This window comes from Corapipo altera, unplaced genomic scaffold (assembly GCF_003945725.1).
Source record: "Corapipo altera isolate COAL_440 unplaced genomic scaffold, ASM394572v1 0, whole genome shotgun sequence".
NCBI lineage: Eukaryota > Metazoa > Chordata > Aves > Passeriformes > Pipridae > Corapipo > Corapipo altera.
In genome coordinates, this window is record NW_020884872.1 from 87,582,745 (window position 1) to 87,605,736 (window position 22,992).

At 43.5% G+C, this 22,992-nt stretch overlaps 1 protein-coding gene across 2 annotated transcripts in view; it reads right to left on the bottom strand.

The window, feature by feature from the left end:
* Window positions 1-22,992, bottom strand: part of USP35 (ubiquitin specific peptidase 35) — a 28,269-nt gene that overhangs the window by 3,976 nt on the left and 1,301 nt on the right. The window contains exons 1-9 of one of the 2 annotated variants that reach the window (XM_027666002.1): window positions 22,870-22,973; window positions 12,624-13,320; window positions 11,336-11,471; window positions 6,877-7,006; window positions 5,333-5,434; window positions 3,541-3,699; window positions 2,579-2,772; window positions 2,364-2,457; window positions 751-857 (exon numbers count right to left, since the gene is read on the bottom strand). In XM_027666002.1, coding sequence (XP_027521803.1) covers window positions 751-857; window positions 2,364-2,457; window positions 2,579-2,772; window positions 3,541-3,699; window positions 5,333-5,434; window positions 6,877-7,006; window positions 11,336-11,471; window positions 12,624-13,305 — 1,604 coding nt within the window. In that variant the 5' untranslated portion in view covers window positions 13,306-13,320; window positions 22,870-22,973. Of the gene's footprint in view, window positions 1-750; window positions 858-2,363; window positions 2,458-2,578; window positions 2,773-3,540; window positions 3,700-5,332; window positions 5,435-6,876; window positions 7,007-11,335; window positions 11,472-12,623; window positions 13,321-22,869; window positions 22,974-22,992 lie in introns of those variants that run through there. The other variant, XM_027666082.1, reaches the window with a different exon arrangement.

Genomic DNA, 22,992 nt, shown 5'->3' on the forward strand with positions numbered 1-22,992 from the left:
GGCTGAATCAATACAACACCAAGAGGTAGTTTCTAAAGTAGGGTTCCTGTTCTTCACTCCAAGCAGTTAATCCCAGTTAACCTGTCTGTACCCAGACGTCTGATGCTGCAGGAGGAAGGCAGGAAGGAGTTGAGCAGGATTGGGGAACCTGAAGGCTCTGTGTGAAATTGATTCCCTACTTCCAGAGGGATCAGTGGCACACCAGAGATTTGGTATTTCTAGGTAAGAGAAAGGCAAACCCCACCATTTTACAGAGGAGGCTGAGTGGCTTGTCAGGTAAATCTCTAAAGTTGGTACAATTTTAGACTGGATAAAATTTCTTCACTGGAAGGGTAGTCAAGCATTGGAACAGACTGTCCAAGGAAGTAGTGAAATCACCATTCCTGCATCCAACATTTGAAGTGTTCAAAATATGTGTAGATGTGGCATTTAGGGATATGGTTTAGTGGTGGGCTTGGCAGTGTCAGGTTAATGATTGGATCATGAGGTCTTTTCCAACCTTAATGATCCTATGATTCTATGAATTCTCTTGCCTTCAGAGCAAAGGCAGAAATTTTCAAGCCAAACTAAGTTCTGACCTTACCCCTAGGACTGCCCAATCAGGGTTTTATCAAGGAGCCTCTGATTAGTTTCACCATGTCTCGCCCCAAGCCTCCACTCTCATGTGCATGTGGGTCAGCATTAAACATTACTTTTGGTCCAGGGATGCCATTGACACCAGGCTCCGAAATCATGGAGCCTGTCACGTACCGGTCCAGCAAGTACTTGAGATACTCTGAGCAGTCCTGCTGAGCTCCAGGGGTGAACCAGGGTGGCCAGGAGGCAGAGAGGAAGCTCTCAGGTGAGATGGCAGGTCGCTGCCAGCAACACAGAAGAAATGCAATTAATCCTAGGGATTTTTTTCTCAGTTCACACTGGGAGAGGGGAGAGGAATGCCTTTCTGCCTGTTTCACTGCAAGCACAGTGTTCTGTGCTTGATAAGATCCCTTTTTTCTCCCTACAAAGACTAATCCCAGTGCACAGGAAGACTTTCTTGGTTTGCTACAAGCCAGGACAGTAAGGATGAATTTCAGACATTATTTTACATATACTTCTATAAAATATCCAAGTGTCTATCCTTCAGTTTTAAAATGGTTTATTGGCCTGAACCAGATAATTCTGCTTAATTCAGTCTGAATTTAATTTGCTGCTCCATTTAATTTGATCAGGATCTCTCTCACCAAATCCTTTCATAAAAAAAAAAAAAAAAAGGCAAAAAATGCGCTAAACTTCCACCCAACATTCTGATCACTGCAGGCAGGTAATCTGCATTAACAGATAATGTAATTGATGCCATTAGGAAGCAGCTGTCTAATTAACATGGAAAAAGACCCATCTTTAGTAAAAAAATGACTTTAAGAACAGCCCAAAGAAGAAAAATAACTAAAAGGAAATTATCAGGAAACTATTAACCATCAACTACACAACAAGCAAATATGCTTCTGTACTTGCTCATCACAGAACACAGATGCCCTAACCTGCTATCAAATACTAGACTCTTCTATGACCAAATATTAAATTTAACAGGATATCTACATTTTCCCCCTAAGTCATCTGTAGTGACATAATACCACAATGCCACAACCCAGCTCTGTCAGTCAAGGCTTGGAAAATGGAGAAGCCCAGATGACTCGTTACCCAGCAAAGGAAAATTCACTGGATTTTCAAAATCCCATCTTTCTAGGGACAGAAAGATACATTTTCAAGAGAGGAGTTAGATATGACTTAGCTGTATCTCCAGGAGTCACTTCTATTAAATTTCATGCTTATTAAATGTCATGGAAACATTCATAATTAGTTTAAGGGTGTTATTTTTATTTTACTTTCCCTCACACACAGAGGATTCAAAGTATTGGAGTCTAAGGGGTTTTTTATTATTATTCTTTAACAAAACAACTTTTAAGGCAATTTTCATTGATTGGTTGTGCTTTGCTGTGGAGTAATGGGACAAGTGAGCTGCTCCAGTCTTTTTCCTTGCTGCATAGCAAGAAACAAAACCTCTGCTTTACACTAACAAGCCCACAGATGTAAACTATTACCAAAGGGACTTCATTGTCAACATTACATCAGCCCAACCCAAGAAGACCACAAGCTGAAGATAGACAGCCTGGATGAACATAGCTCACTTTCATGGGTGACAGGAGCTTCCCTCCTCCACCTCCAAAAATAAGCCTCCTTCATATAAACAAAATTTGTCCCATTATAAAAACCCACCAAGATCCAGAGCTCCTTATCAGCACACTGGAGCCGGCAGGAAGCAACTTGGAGACGAGCCTTTCCGCAGCCGACAGTCCAAACAAATAACTAGAACATGAAATAATTACCTGACTGTGCTCCAAAAATGCAAAGAGCCACTGGAGCTTTGTCATCAGGGGCTGGGAGTTGCCCTCAGTTAAATTCAACACTGAATGCCGAAAGCTGCGAAAGAAAAGCAGAGGTGCAACATGTAAGATGGAAAATCAGTGTGGGGCATGCAAGGCTGGTGTGACAAGTAAGCCCTGGAGCAGCCTTGAATGGGAGCAAGTGAGGAAAAACTCACTCCGAAGCCATGAAAAGAGACTGTATGATGCTGTTCATGTAGCAGGTGTTTCCCAAGTTAATTAACCCGATCTTTCCTGTCTCTGATTTAGATGCCAGGCGTGGGTAGAAGCAGGCCAGTTCATTCTTCTGGGAAGTCCAAGCATTTTGTCCCAAGAGGTGTTTAATCCGGTCTTCATTTGGAATAGGAAGAGCCTTGGAAAAAGAGATCTGTGTTACGAGTCATTATCTGTCCTCACAAGGGGAAGCAGAGGGGCAGGCACTGATTTCTTCTCTCTGGTGATTAGTGATAGGACACAAGGAAACAGCATGAAGCACAGTCAGGGGACGTTTAGGTTGGATATTAGGAAAAGTGTCCACCACAGGGTGGCTAGACACTGCAACAGGTTTCCCAGGGAAGTGGTCACTGCACCAAGCCAAGAAGCATTTGGACAACACTCTCAGGCATATGGTGTGATTCTTGAGGTTCTCCTTTACAAGGTGAGGAGTTGAAGTTGATGATCCTTGTGGATCTCTTCCAACTCAGGAGATTCTATGATCCTGTGACTAGGACTGATCTTTGCCTGTGAAGAATTAGTAATGGGCAACTGCAAAACTTCCTCTGCTAGAGGTGTTCTCACAAAACTCATTTTCCCTGCTCTTCACATGAACATGCCTCCATGCAAGGAGGTGTTTACCTGACCATATTAGTCCTTTAGAGGCATTCCAGAATAAAGTTATGACTAAAATCTACAGGTAACATCAGGACTTCTGCAGGCCCACCATTAGTGAAGTATCTTCCCTCAACCTGCTTAGGCAGAGCTCAGACTCAGAATTTTAAACCCTTTCTTCTACTACAATTTCAGGTGTTGTTGAGGTTTATTACATCCCTACCAGTAGGTCAGTCCCTCTGTACTAGGCTACCAATTAAGATGCCATTTCCATATGGAAAGCAGAAAAATCACTGAAAAGTGTATATCTTACTTTAACTGCTTCCAGGACAGGTTCATAGAGGTCTGGAAATCCTGAGAAGCGGAAGAACATGCAGTGGATGAGCTCGGCCAGCTGCTCCAGGGAGCTGGTTGCTGAATTGGAATCCTCCTTCTTCAAAGAGGCCACCAGCCTGGGGATGTGAGGGAGTAGCTGAAAAAGGAAAATTCACTACAAAAATTACTCCAAATTACTCACAGAGCTTTAACATACAATTGGTGGAATGATATTCACCCACAGGCAGAAAAGACAATATACAGGAGTTGACTTCAGTCCCATTCTGGACTTCATACTTCACCCTATGAACTCAACAGCAACTCTTCCACTGACTTTAGTCAACCTTAGAGGGTTTCATGCTGCATGACACCTGCAGGTTTGTATTGCTGCTTTGCTGAACTGCAGTTGCCATGCTTCAGTGTCTCCTAAATCCCACATCCACAGCGGAAAGGAGCATTATATGCCAACTGCCAAGTACAAGGATTCAAACTTGCAAGATAGATGGAATTAGCCTAAAATAAGTGTTGTCTGCTGTGCTCTATTTTATACTGAATAAACTGAACTGGAATTGGTGTGGTCGGATGGGTGGCAACAGGCATATAAACAGCAGGTTTGTTATTTTGCACGAGCAGATGCAAATGCAAACAATCCATTGCTCATGGGCACCCTCTGCTGACCCCACAGCTGCACAAAAAAATAATAACCTATTTCCAACCCTGCAGATGTGCTACAATGACCCTGGGCAGTTACACAACCTTTTTCATATTTATATTTTATGTCATTTTTAGCTCAGAATAATCCCTGGTAAAGTATCAGGATCCCAGTCCAGCCATTTCCTGGTCCTCTCTTCCTCCCTCGGTCTTCCTCTCCTGTTCTTTTTCTTTCTCTTCAAAATGTTGAGGATTTTAACTATTTCTGTTCCAACAGGAAAGATTTGTTGGGGAAACAAATCAATTCCATCACCATTTTATACATCAAAATTTTGCCAAGCTGTGGTGGGAAGAATTCTTCCCAAGTGCCAGGGCAAACACAAAATATTAGAAGCAGGAGAGGTTTCTGTCCTGATTTTTTTTTTTTAAATAAAGGAGGAAATTTAAACTCGTTGGGCTGCAGATGGAAACTTCAAGCCAAGAGCAACTGACAGCTTCTGAAGTGTTTCAAAATTTGGACACCCAGCCGAAGACAATACATTGGAATGACCCTATTTTTAGAAACTAAAGAGATTCTCAAGAAATTCAGGCTCATTTAAAGTGTCTCCAGCTGAGGAATGAAAAATGAAAATATTGTCTAGGTTTGCTTTTTTCCAGCCTTATCTGTTTATTCTGCGAACTTTAGGTAAAAAGCCAAAGGTAAGGGCTTTAACAAGAAAGTATGAACTCAAACATTAATACAAGTAATTTTCCATTACTACTTTTATCAAGTCAATCACTGCAAGCATGCTTTTGCCTTCAGCCTCACTTTTTAAATTCAGCATTCCAGAGGTAACACCAGCGGGATGCAGAGCTGTGCCTTCGTGTCAACAGCAAAACAAAATATAAAATATCACTGTGCAAACGAAAAGTGGAGATTTAAATGCTGTCAAAAGTTGGTTTTGCTTTTAACAGCAGAGAATCTGTGTAGTGGAAGTGTTCTGATCCACTCCTCTAGTCCTATTGCACTGACGCCGTACAATGCTTTGAAAGATGGCCCAATATCTCAGCACCTTAGGTCTCCCCCTACCTGTGCTGCCCCACAGCATAGTTTTACACCCAGGGCAATGCCCTCATCCAAGTGTCAGACACAGCCTTACCAAGTGAAATGCCTCGTGGGAGTGCTGGAAGCTCAGCAGCATGTACTGCAGGACAGACAAAGCCCCCTCTCTCACAATGGGGTACAGCAACTTGGAGAAGACCTACAAGGAGAGAAAAAGGCAAATGAGAAGGCAGAATAGCATTGCAAAGTGAAGAAGAAGGGAATGGTAGGAAAGAAAGGCACTGGGCATCTACCACAGCTGCTGGTCTCTTCCTAATCCATGTTGGATATTGAAGCACACAGCCTGCAATCAGGCCTCTAGAGTCATCTCCTGTCCAGACCATTGCCTCAGGGCATCCTAAAAACACTATGTGGGTTATTCTCACTCTTTTGGGCTTGTGCAATGCCTGGCACAACAAGGTGCAGGCCTCTGTAACAGCACTGCATTTTCATACCTCCTCATGAACAAGGCCATGCAAGCACAGCAGGATGCTAGATTTTCTAAAATGTGCCTCTTCTATTTTATTAAGATATTTGGAACTTTATCACTAACCTTTCAGGTAAAGAGATAAAAAGCAAATACCTTTTTCAAAGATGAAATAATGATATTTATTCTACTTTACAAGAAATACCTATATAGCTTCTACCCCTTTCAGATCACACGTCTTGAAGGTTTCTAAAAATCACATTATTTTAAGGGCTGTGTCCCTTCCCTATGCATAAACAATGAAAGAAAAGATAAAGAAAAGCCAGAGGTGCTTGGCTACTCTCCCACTGCTCAATGCACTTGGGGTATCACAAGAACAAATGCAGTTATTAATAGTGTTCCAGTACTGATAATTATACAATCACAGAACCGTTTAGGTTGGAAAATACCTCTAAGATCATTGAGCCCAACCATTAATCCATCATTGCCAAGCCCACCATATCCCTAAGAACATAGTCATAGTAACTTCTATGGTGACTTCCACTGGCAGCTCAGCCAGGTGTTATCCCCATTATTCAAAGCAGGGAACAGCAGGACCACAGCATGGAAAAAGTTTTTGAAGTAGTGACAACCAATTTCGGCACTTGGTCACAGAGTTTTCAGAGAGAGGAAGTACTCACTGTTGAAACAGGTGATGGCAATGGCAGTGCAGGCATTATTTGCACTAATAAATTAATTAAACCAGGACACAGGCTTTAAAACTGACCTCTGACTGTGTGGACCGTTGATATGTTCACTATTACGTATTTTGCTTGTGCCAGCCAGCACTGATCCAGGTACAGTCAAAGGAGAGCATGTTACCTTCCCAAAGTCAAGTTTCACAAGAGCTCTATAGTTTGGGAAGGAAAGTGATTGGTTGGCTTGAAAATTCTTGGCTACTTTATTTCATAACGTTTAAGATATCAGTACCTCTGCAGACCGAAACCTGAAGAACCCCAGGTTGTTCAGAGGAATATCATTCCTAGCTGCAACAACAGTATCCCTTGGGACAGCAAACTCTTCTCTATACATCTCAAGTCACATCTCATCCTCAATTCAGTTGAAAGGCAAGATGATATTTCAGGTACAAGCTGATATTTCTGTGGTTCACATCACATTTAAAAGAGCCAACTGACCTTTTCTATTTTTGAAAGAGTGACTTCAATCAAGATGCTGAACTTTTTCACTGCAGCCAAACCCTTCAACAGAGCAATGATCCACTTGTCTATGTTCTTTCCCAGGGGCCAGGACACCCAATCAATCATCCTGAAATGAAATACAAACTCTTAAATAAATTTGATACATATATTGTGAAACCCAAGCTCCACTCCGGGTCAAATCTTCTCCAAACTGGTGTCTAGTCAGTGGGATGACCAAGTAAGAGACAGGCTCTTCATAAGGCACTTCATGTGTTATTCAAAGCACAACAGAGCCTGAATTGGAAACACCCCAATGCCATCATCGTGCTGTGGTTCATCAGAGGCTCAGATCCAGGTCCATAGAATAAAATGGGGATTTTTTCCCACTAACTTCAGTCAGCTTGAGTTCAAGTTTTGAACACTGGTATAGTGCTCTGTAGACCACCCACGTGAGGGTTTGATCAAGGTCTCTGCATTGTCACCATTAGAAAACAAGTGATATTGGTATGATCTCTGCATTGTTACTGGGAAGGAAAAAACACTCAGGTTCAGATCTTTTCATTCTCTGTGTGGGAAACATTGATTTCCAAAAATACATTAAGAAACCCCAACCTGGTAACCCTAACAGAAGCCAGTTATTCCTGAATGTCACAGCTAACAGATTTCATCTGTAACCACTCAACCAACATGTAATGTTTCTGGAAGAAATACATACTTTACAGAAGTCTCTCATAAAACAATAACCTCAGACTAAGAGATGACACATTTTTCTGTTAAAATTCAATGTTAAACAACTGGGAAGTAATTAAGACTTGGGATCTCCAAGTGTCAAACTTTATTGACCATTTCAGTACCTTTGATTTGAAGATATCCCAGACCTTCAGGCTCCACCTCAGTCCAGCTATCCTACCAGTCAGTTCCTTTTGCTTATCAGTCTGTAACTCATGCAAAATATATGAAGGCAAGACAGATAACTAACCACCACAACACAAAGAGCAGGAATAAATGAATTCTACAGGGAACCGGAAAAATTAATGTCTAGCCAGTAAAGAAACCAGCAGAATATGTTGGGATGTTGAGAAATAGCAAAAGTCAAGGCAAGCTGGATAATAAAGCGAAGGCCAGAGAAGCTTCCACAGACATTTGCATCAGAGGAGAACAAGGAAAGCCATGCAATCTCCGTATACAGTGAATGTGGTGGAGATTAAAGATATGATATGGCCTCTAGATGTGATTTCGAAACTAAACACACCCACTGACTCTATTTTAAGCAAGAGGAAGGAATTGATCGGGCTGACAAAGAGGAGGTAGGTAAAAGATCTGAGAACAGAAACAGCTGATACAAAAGTGAAATATGAAAAGTTCATGAACTCCAAACAAGAGGAGTTGGTGATTTCCATCATGTAAAATTCAACTCTGGTGAGTTTTAATGCCTCTATTAACTATTCCATGGTGCTTTATGTGGGGAGAATAGGAAGGTGGTTCCTATAATGAAAACAGGCAATGAGTGGGAAGAAGAGATAGAGTGCCACAGAGGCTCACCACAGGTGCCAAAGTCAGATTTGTCTGGACATACGAATTTCTAGTCAAAGGACAGAAGTAGATCATATCCAGCTGACTGTGTGAAAGGGGGTTACAAGCAACATTCTTGAAGATCTAATTATTTTAGCACAGATATCCTGAACAGATTTGGGAAATTTGAGATGATGCACAGCTGTCAGGCATCATCAACACAAGAGGAGGATAAAGGTATCACAAGGAAGACCCTGAGAATCAGAAATGCTGAACTGGAAGGAAATGTATGGATTCAAAATGCATGCAAGGCACAAGAAATGAGTGGTACATGATGGTAACTCATCTTCTTGAAGACAACCAGGCAGATACCACGTGACTATGAGTTCCCAGTGTAACAGCAGCCGTGGAAAAGACCAGCACCATGCTGTGGTGCAGAAGAAAAGGTGTTTTCTCTAGCCAAACAATGACACCTCAGGTCAGGCTGTCATGATGAACTGCACCTGGAACATGGTGTACAAACACCATTTGTGTCCAAGAACATTTCCTGCAAGAAAACCTTAAAATAACTTGGCTTGTTTAGCACAGCCATGGGAAAGCAGAGATGGGAAGGGACTGCTCTGCCTGCACATAATGAAGGAATAAACACCAGGGAGGCAAAAGGTATTTCAGCTATTTCTGTTGGCATAAGATCAAATGAACTATAAGATGGCCAGAAATACACAAAGCCTAGCTGTTAGAAGAGAGATTCAATCCACTAAAGCAACCCCATGGTGGAACAGCTATGAAAGAAGAGCAGTGGGAGCACAAGCCTGTCCTGCTTTGAGGAGTGTAGCTGAACATTCATGAAAGGGGTCTGTAATGTCAGTGCCTATAAAGCAGAGAGATGGATCCAGAGATCCAAAGGTTCCTTTTCACCCCATTTTCTTTTAAACAGGCATAAAATAACCTTGTTTGCTTTTTGCCAGCACTGGTGGCTAAGTTACAGTGCTGCCGATGTTGCTACAGTAGGAAGAAATTACATTTTAAATTCACATTGCACTTTCCACATTGTAAGATCCACAAATATTTTAGTTGTGATGACCCTAATTTTCCAAAGGAACCACTGATTTGGTATGCTGAACTTTTAAAAGCTCAGAGCCTGATTTCTAGAGGTAGCAAGTGCCTAGAGATAGCATTGCTGTGTGACAGCAGATGCCTTCTGCATCTGGACCTGGGCTCTTTGAAATAGACACACCCCCAGGAAAAAAAAATTAAAAAACTAATCAGTGAGTACTTCTGACGTCATGGGTGCATATTAATAGAATTTATTTTAAAAGATACAAACTTTGTAAGAAACTCTCTAAAAGAGATTGTGGTGTACACTTATACCAGCAGGTGCCAGCCTTGCTGTTTTTTACCATTATTTGTTCTTTACACACTTGACCAGAAGCTCCATTCTATGTCCAGTTTATTCCCCTGCTACTAACTCCCAAACCCAAACTTTGGAAGAATACACTTCTGTACGAGACCACTTTTTCAGGAATATTAAGCTGAAAGATTGTTTCATTTTTCACTAAGCTGAAATATCCTGTACATTTTTCTTTGATTTTCTAGGCATGGAGCACACACTCATAGAAAGGCTGATGGTCATGCTGGCATTTGGGGCACCCATCTGCCATAAACAAGCTGACAAAACTTCCCCATTTCTCCTAAGTGATCTTAATTACATTTTACAGGCTCTGCTTAATGTTTGACTAACTCTGATTCATCATTTACTCATTCTTCCACATGACAAAGAATGTTTTAAGGAATGATGCAACTTATTTGGCAACCTCTATCTTTAGAAACTGGTGCTCTTAGAGGATTCATCACCTGGAGCTCACAGCAGCAAGTGTCCAGAAGGAGAAAAAAGATGGAGAAGAGGGTTAGGAACTGAAATGATAACCTAATCTTTCGTCTTGGGTTGCTCTGTACTCTAGGAAACCCATGGCCTTCCCCAGCAAGCCAAAGAGAAGTAATCCCTTTCTGCATACATAAAGTTCCCATAACATTATGTCATGTAACCTTACTGGGAGGGACACACAAACCCTGTAATAAGAAGAGGAAAAATGATGTTTCCAGTAAGATCAAGTCACAGCAGCTCCCATGTGTTAAGTTCACACTGTGTAAATACCATCTCCTTAAATGAAGACCTCTAAGGAAAGCATGGGTTAAAGATAGAATCATGGAATAATTTCGGTTGGAAAAGAACCCTTAAGATCATTGAAGATACTCCTAAGCAAATGCGGAACAAGGCACTGGAGCACAGAGGAGCAGCAGGATTTGGACATAAGCATAAGTGTGCAAAGAAGATCTGGTGATGCCAGAGAGGGCACTGGTGCTGCAAAGACCAGGTCTAGCATGTCAGGCAGTGTTTCACCCACTACTCTTCATCATGTTATTGACTCTGTATGTCCAGCAGCACCACATTCATCTGATAAAGGTCAAAGCAAGAGCCTCCCCAAGATTTTTAGCTGTGACTGATTTATTTTGGACTATGTCCTTCGGAAGGAAGATGGAGATCAACATGAAATTCTGTAAAGGAGATTTTTGGGAAGAAAAAGACCTCAACAGCTTCTTAAAAAAAAAACAAAAACAAAAACAAAACTCTTCAAGATATCTTATGTTGGGCATCCCACACTACTATTTATTTCTAAGAAAAGAAACCAAATTAAACCAAACAAATATAGTAATAGTCATTGTTATAATAATAATAACAACAACCACCAGTCCTTATTCTAGTTCTTTAGGACCTCAGAGCTGGAAGGAGTGATACAGAAGTTTCCTTTTTCCCCACACACTCCTCACCAGACAGCACCAGCCTAACTGTTGGAGATAAAACCACACAGAGAAACTGAGTACAGCTCTGGGGCAAGTTTTTCTCCGAACTGAGAATGACATTCACTAATGCAGCCTCTCCTACCTGCTGATGGCCATCATCATTTGCACATCAGTGATGCTGTCATCGTTGGTTAGGTTTCTTATGACGCCATCCATGAGCTCCAGAGGGACAAACTGAACCACGCTGGCCAAGGCATTGGATGGCACTTCCTGCTCCTCTGTAAGACATGGATGAGTGCCAGCAATGAAGATGTTAGTTGCCAGGAAAAACAGGCACATGAGGTCATTTCTCATCTCTAAAAATCAAATCACTTCTGCCCATGTAAATAGAATCATAGAATTGTTTAGGTTGTAAAAGCTAAGATAGAGTCCAAACACTAACCCAGCACTTGCAAAGTCCAACACTAAACCATGTCCCCAAGGGCCACATCCACACGTTACGGAGCAGATTGTCAGCTGGTGCCAATGAGCAATGTAGAATCTACAGCTGGAGTGTGCTAGGAGGACAATTCCCCAAATCCCGGTGCAGCACATGATGAAGTTGGGTCTTAGCAGATGGGCTGTTGCATGAAGCTATACACAGCCCAAAGGGAGAAAGAGATCACAGGCACAAGAACATCCTTGGGCCAACTCTAGGTACCAAATTTCCTCTGCATGCTCTATTTCTACTAAGTATTGCAAATAATTGCAAAGGGATGCAACTGCAAATTTGCCAGTCTGGAGTACCTTCCAAAGGATGAGATTTTCATACAGAGGGCACTGGAAAAGTAATCTCCTGTGGGTTTAGGAATAGCTGGAGCAGGAGATCCCCAGCCTTTCACGGCACTGGTACCTCCAAAAACCTTCTGAAATCTTCCACAATAACCTAAAGACCCCAGAAACTGAACAAATATCTTCTGTCTCACCTTACTATGCAACCACCCTACAAACAGACAGTAGAGCTTCGTACCTATAGATAAGTGAGAAATAACTCCTTAGCTTTAACCCTAGTCTCTGGTAGGGAGCAGGCCATTGGGTACCACCAAGTCAGTCATAAGAGAGTGACTTTTCTAAAAGCTTTAAAGTTCCATTCTAACCAGCTGTAGATAAGCCCAAGTGATGCTGGGAAGTGCTGAATACACAAACTCATGTTGCAAATGTTTAAATCCCATTAACAGCTCCTATGTGCAGACCCTGTGTGTGTTCAGGGGATATTATTTTCCCAGCTCAAAGTCCTGGGTAACTTTTTGAGATGCTTGTTTATTATACTTCTCTGTGGCTGCATTTCTGTAGTGGATGAGAACACTGCGAGATGTCAAACTAATTGAATTTGACTTCATCAGAGACAACATTTACATTCCCAGCCTTTTTAATTACTATTTTTAAATTACCTGTTGAAGAAATGATAGTGAACAGTTCCTTCAAAGAGGGCAGGATGGTTGAGGTCTGAGTCCTCCAGATCCTCTGTAGCAGACCACTCACTTTGTTCACCTGCTCCAAAAATTCCATAATCTGCTCTTCCTCCTCGGAGACACACTGGAAATGCCCAATGCATCTGATCAGCTGCTGACAGAACAAGAGCTGGTGTTTTCCCGTGGGAATGCATTGAGGATGCTGGGTTAAGAGTTTGCTGATCTTCGCACAATGCTTGGGGCTGGGCCTCTCACAGATTTTCCGGAGCACCTCAATCCTCAATAAGCTGAAGATGCTGTTTGCTGACGGGCTTTCCAGGACAAACTGCAATCCTAACTGGATATAATCAAGTACATAATGGCTTCTCTTCCCCAGAGGTCCATAGCCTTCCTGCAGGAGACTCAGCAGGAAGCGGACATTGAAGAACTCCTCAAATTCCTCCGGGTGATAGTGGCCGTAGACCTCCAAAACCTCCTTCCCAATCTCTCTTTTATATTTGGTGTCCCCGGTGAGATAAAGCTTGGTGGACAGCTCCAGCATGGACCAGCACTGCTCACTGTCCATGGGCTGTTTCGATGCCTCAATGACACGCCTCACTAGCCCTTGCTTTACATTGTTGGGGTATGAGGACATCACCACAGCTTCCAGTATCTTATCCATCTCTGCTCCCTGCTCCTAAAAGAGAGGAACAGAGCAGCAGGTTAGTTCAAGGAGGGTCTGCTGAGCTTTCAAGCCCAGGATGGTAAGAAAGGTCAAAGAAACAGAGCTTGAGAGCAGTCTGGGACCACTGTAAAGATAATTCTTGAGCCCTTTCCTGGTGGCATTCAGAAAAGTTTCCACCCTGGTCACGTTTGACAGAGATTAAAGTCCCTAAACTGCATGAATACACAAAAATGCAGAACTTCTTCAAACTAATCATAACGTTTGAGAATTTTTGTCTTGTAAACAACCAACTACAGACCCACAGAGGGCATGAGTGGGGAATTAAGGGAGCCAAGGTCTTATAATGTTGTCTGCTAGCTCATGTGTTCTCAAGAGGCAGAAAAGCTCCCAATTATTGTCTTCACATTCAGGGAAGGAGAGAAAAGCCCTGGGAAGCAGAGGTGGGATTGCAGCCTCTCTGTGTGATGGTAAGGGTGTATGTTTGACATTTACACTGCGCTGCCAGCTGCTCCGAGCGGTGCAGCCTTGGCTGCTCCCCAGGGACCCGCCGCATTTGTATGTGGGACCAAAGCGAGAGAAACTGCAGAGTCAGGCAAAGTTTCACATTCGTCGTGGCCTAAATTCACCAGCAACAAAAAAACCAAACCCCAAACCATTACAGAATGATAAAATTAGACAGTCAGGATTTCTTAAAATGTATAAGGCTGTATAAAGGGGCTATATAAAGGCTCACCCGCAGCAGGTCCTGCTAGTGCAACGAACTGCACAAATAACATTTGGAGAAAGTCCCTTCCTGCCTATAGCCTGAAACAATCCACACTCGTTTATCTGACCAGAATAATAATCATCACCTTTCTGTTCCTCAGCTTCCTAATCTGTTAAATGAGGACAATACACAGCAATTCCTAGCAAGGTTAGTTGAAAGGTCCTTTGTTAGCACTCAGAAAAAATTTGAAGGTTTTCAAGTGGTCAGGGTTATATTAATGAAGAATACACATGCAGATGACATGTACCCTAAGTTTCACAGATGACGTCCAGAAGGGACCTCAGCAGATACCATCCAAGGACCATACCATTCCTGGAGTAAGCCTGTATCTGAGCCAGAGAGTATCTTCTCTCCTGGTAGACAGCTACTTGTGAGTGGAGAAGTAAAACCCATGCCAGACACACAGCTCCTTGGTCGGGAAGCCTTCCCACTTGACTAAACATCACCTCTTCCCATTACTGCTTCCCCCACAATCTCACAGGGTGAAAAAGTCCTGTTATTGAGAGAGAGATATATATAGCCACCTCCCAGTCCAGCAATGACAGCAGCCTACATTGCAATGGCTCTTCAGGAACTACTTTGGCCTTTTTGTCCTGTCTGCTGACTCATACAGTCCTTTGTTCATGTGCTGGATTTATTTTTCCCCACCAAGCATCACTGCTGCCTTCCCTACAACAAACTATGGCAGAGCTAATACTCTCCATCATATTGTTTTCCCAGGATAGAAGACATAAGCAGGACTCCTGAGGAATCGGCCTACATTAAACCAGTAGCAAACGAGGACAAGGTAAGAAGAGAAGAAAAAATCCCACAGGTAATGTCTTTTCATCTCAAACAGAAAGTACCACAGTGACAGCAAAGGCTAAAAGTCCACCTGGAGAGCAGGTGAGGCTTGCAGACAGTTTGAAATCAGGAGCATTTGTCCTCATTTTTGCTCAGTGGTCACCTTGGCCATACAGAGACTGGCACAAACCTGCAGTGAAGCTGGCACCCCCCTGACCTCCTCTCTGCAGCTTTCCAGCCTAAGCCCTGACACCCTGGATATCTAGCAGATGGATAAGGGATGAGGAGGAGACAGGAGGATCTACAGTGCTCACTGGTTGTGTCTCTCTGTTATGTGGTCACTTCCCTGGAGCAATCCATGCTGAGCCCAGCACAGCGATTTGGAAACACTACCCAGGTAAGAAGGTTAAAAATGGCTACAGTTCTTTTAGACCTAGACCCATCCATCACCACAGTTCACTGGTATATGTTGGGTGGTCTTGCTACCCCTCTCAGGGGTGATGGCTGCCCATCACTGTCCCTCGAATGACTACAATTTTGGCTACTTTAGCATTGCCAAACTTCACCCAAATTTTCAATGAAAAGAGTCTAATTCCATCTGAATTTTAAGATAAATTTGCAGCCTCCTCAGGATGACCACAGAAAGGGACATGAGGATGGGTTACCTCAGCACTGCTGCATAGAGTGCAACTAAGGCTCATCTGACATAGTGCAGTGAGGACAAGGCTGAAACAAACTCCCTCCATAGTCGACAGACAAACAAGTCCCAAAGGAGCACCTTCCTCATCAGGAAACTTCATAATATCTCATATTGACATTAGGACCTTGAAGAGTCCTTCTCAGGGAGAACCACCTGTGGTGAAGGGTATATGTTCTCCTCACTAATGAAGGGCTTTACAGTACAAAGTTGGGCTTTGGGTACTACAGCCCCACCTGCACCTCTCTAACCACTCTCATGTCAGCAAAGCAGGACAAATAAGCCCATGTTTCTTTTGTGGATTAGGGTAGATCAAGCTGCTCTCTGGGTGTGGGTCAGATAAAGACAGGATGGAGGATGCTAGCCAGGGCATATATTACAATCTTAGAATGACATTAAAGCAACATTCAAGTTGCTTTGTAATATGCAATAATAAATATTATAGTCTTAAAACTACACTAAAAGAGCATTTTACACTAAAAGATCATTCACATGACAAAGGCTAGGAATTAAGATGCTAATTCAAGTCAAGCACAGCTCCAGATGCTTTCAGAGATATATGAGTTTAGGTATCTAATATTAACTTTTTTTTTTCCCCTCAGGACCTGCATGGAGAGTGAATCAGGGTTTATAGTGGAGGAGTTAAGTGATTTGGAGTGTTGTCTGTAAGATCACTGTCTCATTTGTTGTAGAAATTGGAAGTGTGTCATAAATAATCCAGGGAACTGCAGGAGAGGGAAGGACAGTTCACTGTCAGGCAGCCTAATGCTGTCTTGGAGATCTGGTCCCTCATTCTCCTCTGTTTAATACTGAAAAAAAGAGACTAAATATTCAGGCTTCTATAATGAGTGCTCCTGAAGTAGAATAACCTTTCTGCACTTCTTCCTCATCAGCATTAAAAACTCACAGAAGAGGTTGGGAGGATGGCTCATTCCTGCTTGCGAAGAGAATGAAGTACCTAGAGCACACAAGGATGAAGTAGAAGGTCAGAGTGTTAATTATTAAACTGAAGAGCCACATTGAGGTTCTCATCTGTTATGTAGCTCACATAAAACAGAAAGTACACAATGTGAGCTTTACAGGGAAAAAGAAAAAAATCCCATGAGATGGCAAAACTGTTCTGCTCCCCCAGTGAATGACTGGTAGGAACAACACAGGCAAAGTCACAGAATCAGGAGGAAAATACTCCTGGGAGGTCTCTAGCCCAATCCCTGCACAAAGCTGAAATCAACCCAAGCTGCCCAGGACTTATCCATTAAGTTCATGAAAATATCCCCAAATGGAGGTGACACAACCAGCCTGGTCAACCTGCCCCAGCACTAATTAGCTCATAATAGGAAGTTTTTTTCTATTTCCAGTTGGAAACTCTTGTTTCAATTTATGTCTAGTTTTTTTGCATTCTCCTAATTTGCACTCCTGTAAAAAGCCCGGATCCATCTCCTGAATAACCTCTTTGTGGTCACTCAGTGGCTGCTATCAGTCAGTCCCCAGCCTTCAACTGTTCAAGGGGTTAACCCATCCCAGGTGAGTCCATCCCAAAACACTGCATTTGTCCTTGTTGAATTCCATGAGGTTCATGTCAGCCACAGCCTGTCCTGGCCCTTCTGTATGGCAGCCCTGTCGTCAAGCATATTGACTATTTCCCAAGTCTGGTGTCACTCACTAATTTGACGAAGTGAATTTCATCTCCTCCTCCACATTGTTGATAAAAATATTAAAAAGGAAAGGTCCTAGGATAGTTCCAGCTTGTTTCCTACCCAATTAGCAGTCTGCACATCTAGATTGTGGTTTCTCTTGTGTCTTTGATAGAAGGATGCTGTGAGGGATCATCTCAAAAGCCTTACTGACATCAGACAACATCCACTACCCTCTCATCACCCATAGATCTACCCATCCATCCTTGGAGGCCATTACATAGATCAAGAATGATTTACCCTTGGTAAATGAACACTGGTCTTTACCAGACACCTCCTTCTTCATGTGCCCCAACACAGCTTCCAAGAGGATGTACTATATGTGATCATCCCAAGAACCAAAGGAGTGATGACTAAATTAGGTTCTCAGATAATGTTTCTTGATTTTTTGAAGATGTGCTAGATGTATTTTGGAATAGGGATGTATTCCTACCTCATCCTTGTCAGGCAATTGCTCAGACCTATAAAACTGTCCTGAAGACACTCTGTTCCACCTGGCAGATCATTAAGTGTTCATGGTACTAGGTACTACACACTGCACCCACAAATACACACTAAGGCCCACAATGCTTTCTCCCATGTCCCCTCAAAATATAAAGGATGCCATAAAAGAGACCAACCCTGGCTTCAAACTTAAATTCCACCTAGACCCACAAATTCAATGAAGTATTTCAGCAACATTTGCAATAGGTGTTGCTGACCACAAGTTGGGTCCCTGCAGGGACAGACACCCAACTACACTCTAGAAATCAGAGAGGGAAAAGGAATTTAAGCAAAGAACAGCATTGACTAGCTTAGCTTCATTCTCCAGAGTGAGTAAACTGCAAAAGAAACCAAAACCCAATCTCAGGATGAAAAATCACCTTGGGCTTTGCTTGGGTTTAGTCGTCATAATCTGTACTGTTCAGAGTGTTCTTATAGCTCTCTTCTGCCTGTTTTTTTCTTTAATTAGGATTCATTTCAATTGAAATCTATCCAATTACTTCTAAATCAATTCACTCCCTTATCCCTGCCAGCAGCAGTTTTCCAGTAAAGGCTCCTTGGTATTTTTTGCAGAATGCAGTATCAGTTGCCACACACCAGATCTTACAAAGCTCTGAAAACACAGATTTGAGATGTACCTTGCCTTTAGGAAATCTTAGTAATAAATTCAGCACATTTCCTACAATGGTGTCATAGAGAGTTTGACAAATATCACTAAAGGAGGAAAAAATTCTCACCATCTGAACACAGATTGATATGTAAAGTGATTTGCCTCTTACTTACAAAGAAGAAGAAGAAGAAGAAGAAGAAGAAGAAGAACTACTTCCCTGAATTCCCTGGAGGTCTGGAAGGACAGAAATGAGACTCACCTTTTATTGTCCTCAACTTCTGCTGAAATGGTTTCTTTTATGTCAGCCAAGACATTACTGCTATTTCTGCAGCATCCTCCAGGCAGCCAGGCAATTAGGGCTCAATCCTGCAGCATGCTGAGCTGCTATAGGATGAAAGGGAGCTCACACAGTGCTTTGCTAGGGCACAAAATACCTCACAAAAAATACTGTGTTCTCTAAAATTTGTACAAGATTTGCCATGACTTGGCATACAACTTCTTACAAGGACCACTCCTGTTGTCACCCCTCTAGGTCTGTTTTCCAGGAACATCAAAGTAATTATATCCTCATGATTTTTTTGCAGGGAACAAATGTCCAATGAATTCATAGGCAAAGAGGATTTTTTTTGGTTCTAAGTACATGCCTGTTCATCGAGCCAAGAAGGGTAAACCACAGCCTGCACATCATTACCACATCTAACAGATACTCATGCTGTTTTAGTAATGTGAAATATTGAGGCACATCCAGACCAGAGACTCATAGAATGGTTTGGGTTGGAAGGAACCTCAAAAATTATCTAGATCAAACCATTTGCTCAAAGTTGTGGCAGAGCCAGCAGCCAAACTTCTTCAGATCTGAAAATATATTAATGCTGATGCTGCACTGTACTTTGCTCTCAGCTGCTATCTGAGTCACACCCAATAAAGTGCTGTGGCAGAGCAGAGCACTGGGTTAATTTTAATGAGATGTGGGCAGAAATTCAGAACTAATAACTGCAGAGAAATCCCGTTAAATACCCTTTTAGAAAGAGAATGAGATTCTACCCATCTGCAGTCATAACAGGGAAAAATTGTAAGCACAGAAGCCTAGCTGAATTTTTTGCATGTAATTATAATCTGCCCTTCTAAATTCACCTTCTCTTTTCAAGGAGATCATATATTCTTTGCTTCCTGTCCCAAACTGCTTTCCAGTGACAGATTGCACTTGTGTTGTGCGTCTCCTACTCACTGGAGTTAATTATTTTTGGTTGACGAGGCTCTTCATGCTTTCCTGCCCCCGGAATCTGAACCACCCTTTAGTACAGCACCAACAGAGACTCCCCTTCGCCACAGGCGATAGCAGATTTGGAGCAGGAGGTTGTCCCTATGCTCTGCAGAACCTTCCACCCTGCACAGCAGCCTTCTGTTCTCTCCAGAGAGTGCACTGTTGGCATTTTGCATGGCTTTGTGGTACATCAGGAGCTCCACCTTGGGAACAACGAGTTTCTCTCCTGTGGCCACACACTTTCCTAAGGAGTTTCAAAACAGTCATTAACCAGGAGATATCTATTTGCAATCAGCCTAAATTTACCATACAGTAGTCCCTCCCTTCATTGAAATTTTTTGATGCTCTAGATCCACAGACCACTGTGGACTCTTTTCCTTTTTTCTGCAGTACTACATATTTCATTGTTCTTTTTTCCTCTGAAACATTATAAAGATGTTTTGCCACATCATACAATTCCATCAGCCATCTCCAAGTGACAACAGTGCTGGGCAGGCTGCTCTGTCTCAACCCATCTATCTTACCCACCCTACCCTGCTCTCTTATTCCTCCCGTGCTTCTTCTTTGATCCCTTTGATGCAGATAGACCCCCCCCCACTCTTCTCTTGGTCTGTGTTTTTTGCTGTTAGGCACTCAGTCATCAAATTGAAAAAACTCTTTGGCTGGATGTCAAAGTGATCAGTGCTATACCAAATAAAGCCTAAGGCTCTAACATTTCATCCTCTCTTTCTCCAGACTCCTCCTTCCAGCTCCATTCCTCCCCTCCAGTCAACAGCCACATACACACACCTCTAGTACCAACTAGTATCCTTTTCTAATAAAGCATCTCAAAACCATCACTAGTGTATTATCAGCCATCCTGGTATGGATACAGAAAGTAAGACACAAGGAATTAAAATGCTCTCTCCCGTTGTCTTCAAAACCAGCAGCAGAGAAAGGCACATAAGGCAGGGCTTGCTCTAACCACCATCCTAGCAGTGACAAACTGCTGGCTCTATGGCTAAGCCCAGCAACAACTCCCAATAAAAATAACCCACCCCACTTGCTTTTTAATTCTCTGAATATATTTGGCACTGGAAGCTCAAAAGCTTTGTCCTGTCCACACTAGATAAGTTTTTCCCAGTTTCTCTTCCACACACTCCCCAGATGAAGGTATCTTCCTTTTTTACCCCCGAATGATTTCTGCTCTTCTCCTTGGTCAGAGCTCTCAGCCAGGGCTGTGCTACCCTACTTCCATAGGGCTTTATACTAAGAGTGCCCAGATCCTGCACTGACCTTCAGGCCAATGTCCCTTCTATCATCATCCCTGGAGACTCTATATGTATCTACTCTGGAAAGCTGTTTATTTTCTTGAAGGTATTTATAGCATTAATAGCACTCTTCTTTCTTCAGGTTTCTGTTTGCTTTTGTCTCTATATAGAAATTAAAATCCTGGATACAACCCAAGGAAAAACCACGTCCTGTTCACCAAAGCATACTGGACTGAGGGTGGATACTGCTGACGCTGGCTGAGGTTCATCAGACACTGCCTCACTGCTTGCAGATACAGAGATCTCCACTTTTTTGGTGGTGCCTTCAGGAAAACTGGGATATGATGCCCACTTAAGACCTCAGTTTCCCTCCAGGTCCCAACATCTTTGGCTTTGCATCAGCCAAGTTCAGAAACCAGGAATGCAAAGTGAGACCACTGTAAACTTTGCAGACTCCATCACAAGGATGCCCAAGGCATTTTGAGCCTCCTCCCCAGGGGAAAGCTCAGCTACATTCTTTCAGCCTGAGGTAAGGCATGCAGTTGAAATTTCTCTGCCACCAGATACAGCAGGGTATAGTTGAGTTCCCAAAGCATTCTGAAAACCTCAAAGCAGTGGCAAATATTCCAACATCTGCTTTTATCCTTCAGTAACACCTGCAAAGTCTAAGCCAGGGCAGATTTAACCCGAAACAGGGTTGGATCTCAACTAATCTGAATTTGACCACTTTTAGAGTCTTTTGGCTCCCTATGGGATGGGAACACCCCTGGGTGTCTCTCTCCAGGTCAGTTTGTCTGGAGAAAACCTGAACCCATCTTGGCCAGTTTCTTATAACAAGATGCTGACTTGTAAACAGGTCTGCAAAGCCCTGCAGGCACCAGAGGAATGCACATACACCCACTTCCCAGTGTTGCTCCTCTACTTCTCCCTCCAACAGAGCAGCCTGAGTCTTAAAAAGCCAAATCCTCAAGCATTCCTCCTCCACCATTCCCTTCTGCATCCTGATCACAGAGCATCCCTCTCTCTGAGCATCTGTCTGGGAATCCTGAAACCTGGGCCTCTCTCCTGAACCCCTCCCTACAAGCATCCCTCTCTTGAGCATCCTTCCTGCACCTCAACCTTCTGAGCAGCTCTTATTCCAACCATCTCTCTGGTATACCTCCCTTCAAGCTCTCTTCTACATCCCAAACCCGAAGCATCACTCTGACTATCCCTCCCAAGCATCTCTACTGCTCCCCTTCCTCTGAGTATCCCTCCCTCGGAGCATTCCAGTTCCAAAGAACTCCATTCTGACCCCCAAGCACCCTTCAATCACAGCGTCTTCCTGCATCCCTTAAACAAGCTCCTGCATCCTGACTGCCCAAGCATTCCTGCCTCTAAGCATCCATCCTCAACTCTTTCCTCCAAGCACCCCTCCAGCATCCCAACACTCAAGCATCCCAACTCCTGATCATCCCGACCCCCAAGCATCTCGACCCCCAAGCATTCCTCCTGCACCTCTTTTCCCCAAGTACCCTTACTGCACCCCTTCCCCTGAGCAGCCCGTCTGCATCTCTCACTTCAAGCATCCTTCCTGCACCCCTCATTCCAAGCATTCCTCCTGCATTCCTTCCCCTGAGCACCCTTCCTATACCCTTCACCCTGAGTATCACTACTGAATCCCTCACCCCGAGCATCCCTCACCCTTCACATACCTCTCATCCTGAGCATCCCTCCAGCACCCCTTTTCCTGACTACCCCTCCTACACCCCTTCCCCTGAGCACCCTTTCTACACCACTCACCCTGAGTATCCCTCCTGCATCCCTCACCCCAAGCATCCCTCCTGCACTTCTTTCCCCGACTATCCCTCCAGCATCCCTTCCCCTGAGCATCCCTCCTGCATCCTGAGCCCAGATCACCCCTCCTGCACCACTTGCCCAAAGCCCTTTCCCCCTGTCCCCCTCCTTCCGACCACCCCAACCCCCGACCGCCCCCCTTCTGCACCCCTTTCCTTTCCCCCCCTCCCCGCGTTACCTCCGGCCGGGACCGGGATGCGGCGTGGCCGGCTGCGAGCCGCAGTCCCGGAGCAGCGCTGGGCAGGGCCGGAGAGGCGGCGAACTACATCTCCCAGCGGGCCGGGCCGGGCCGTGCCGAGCC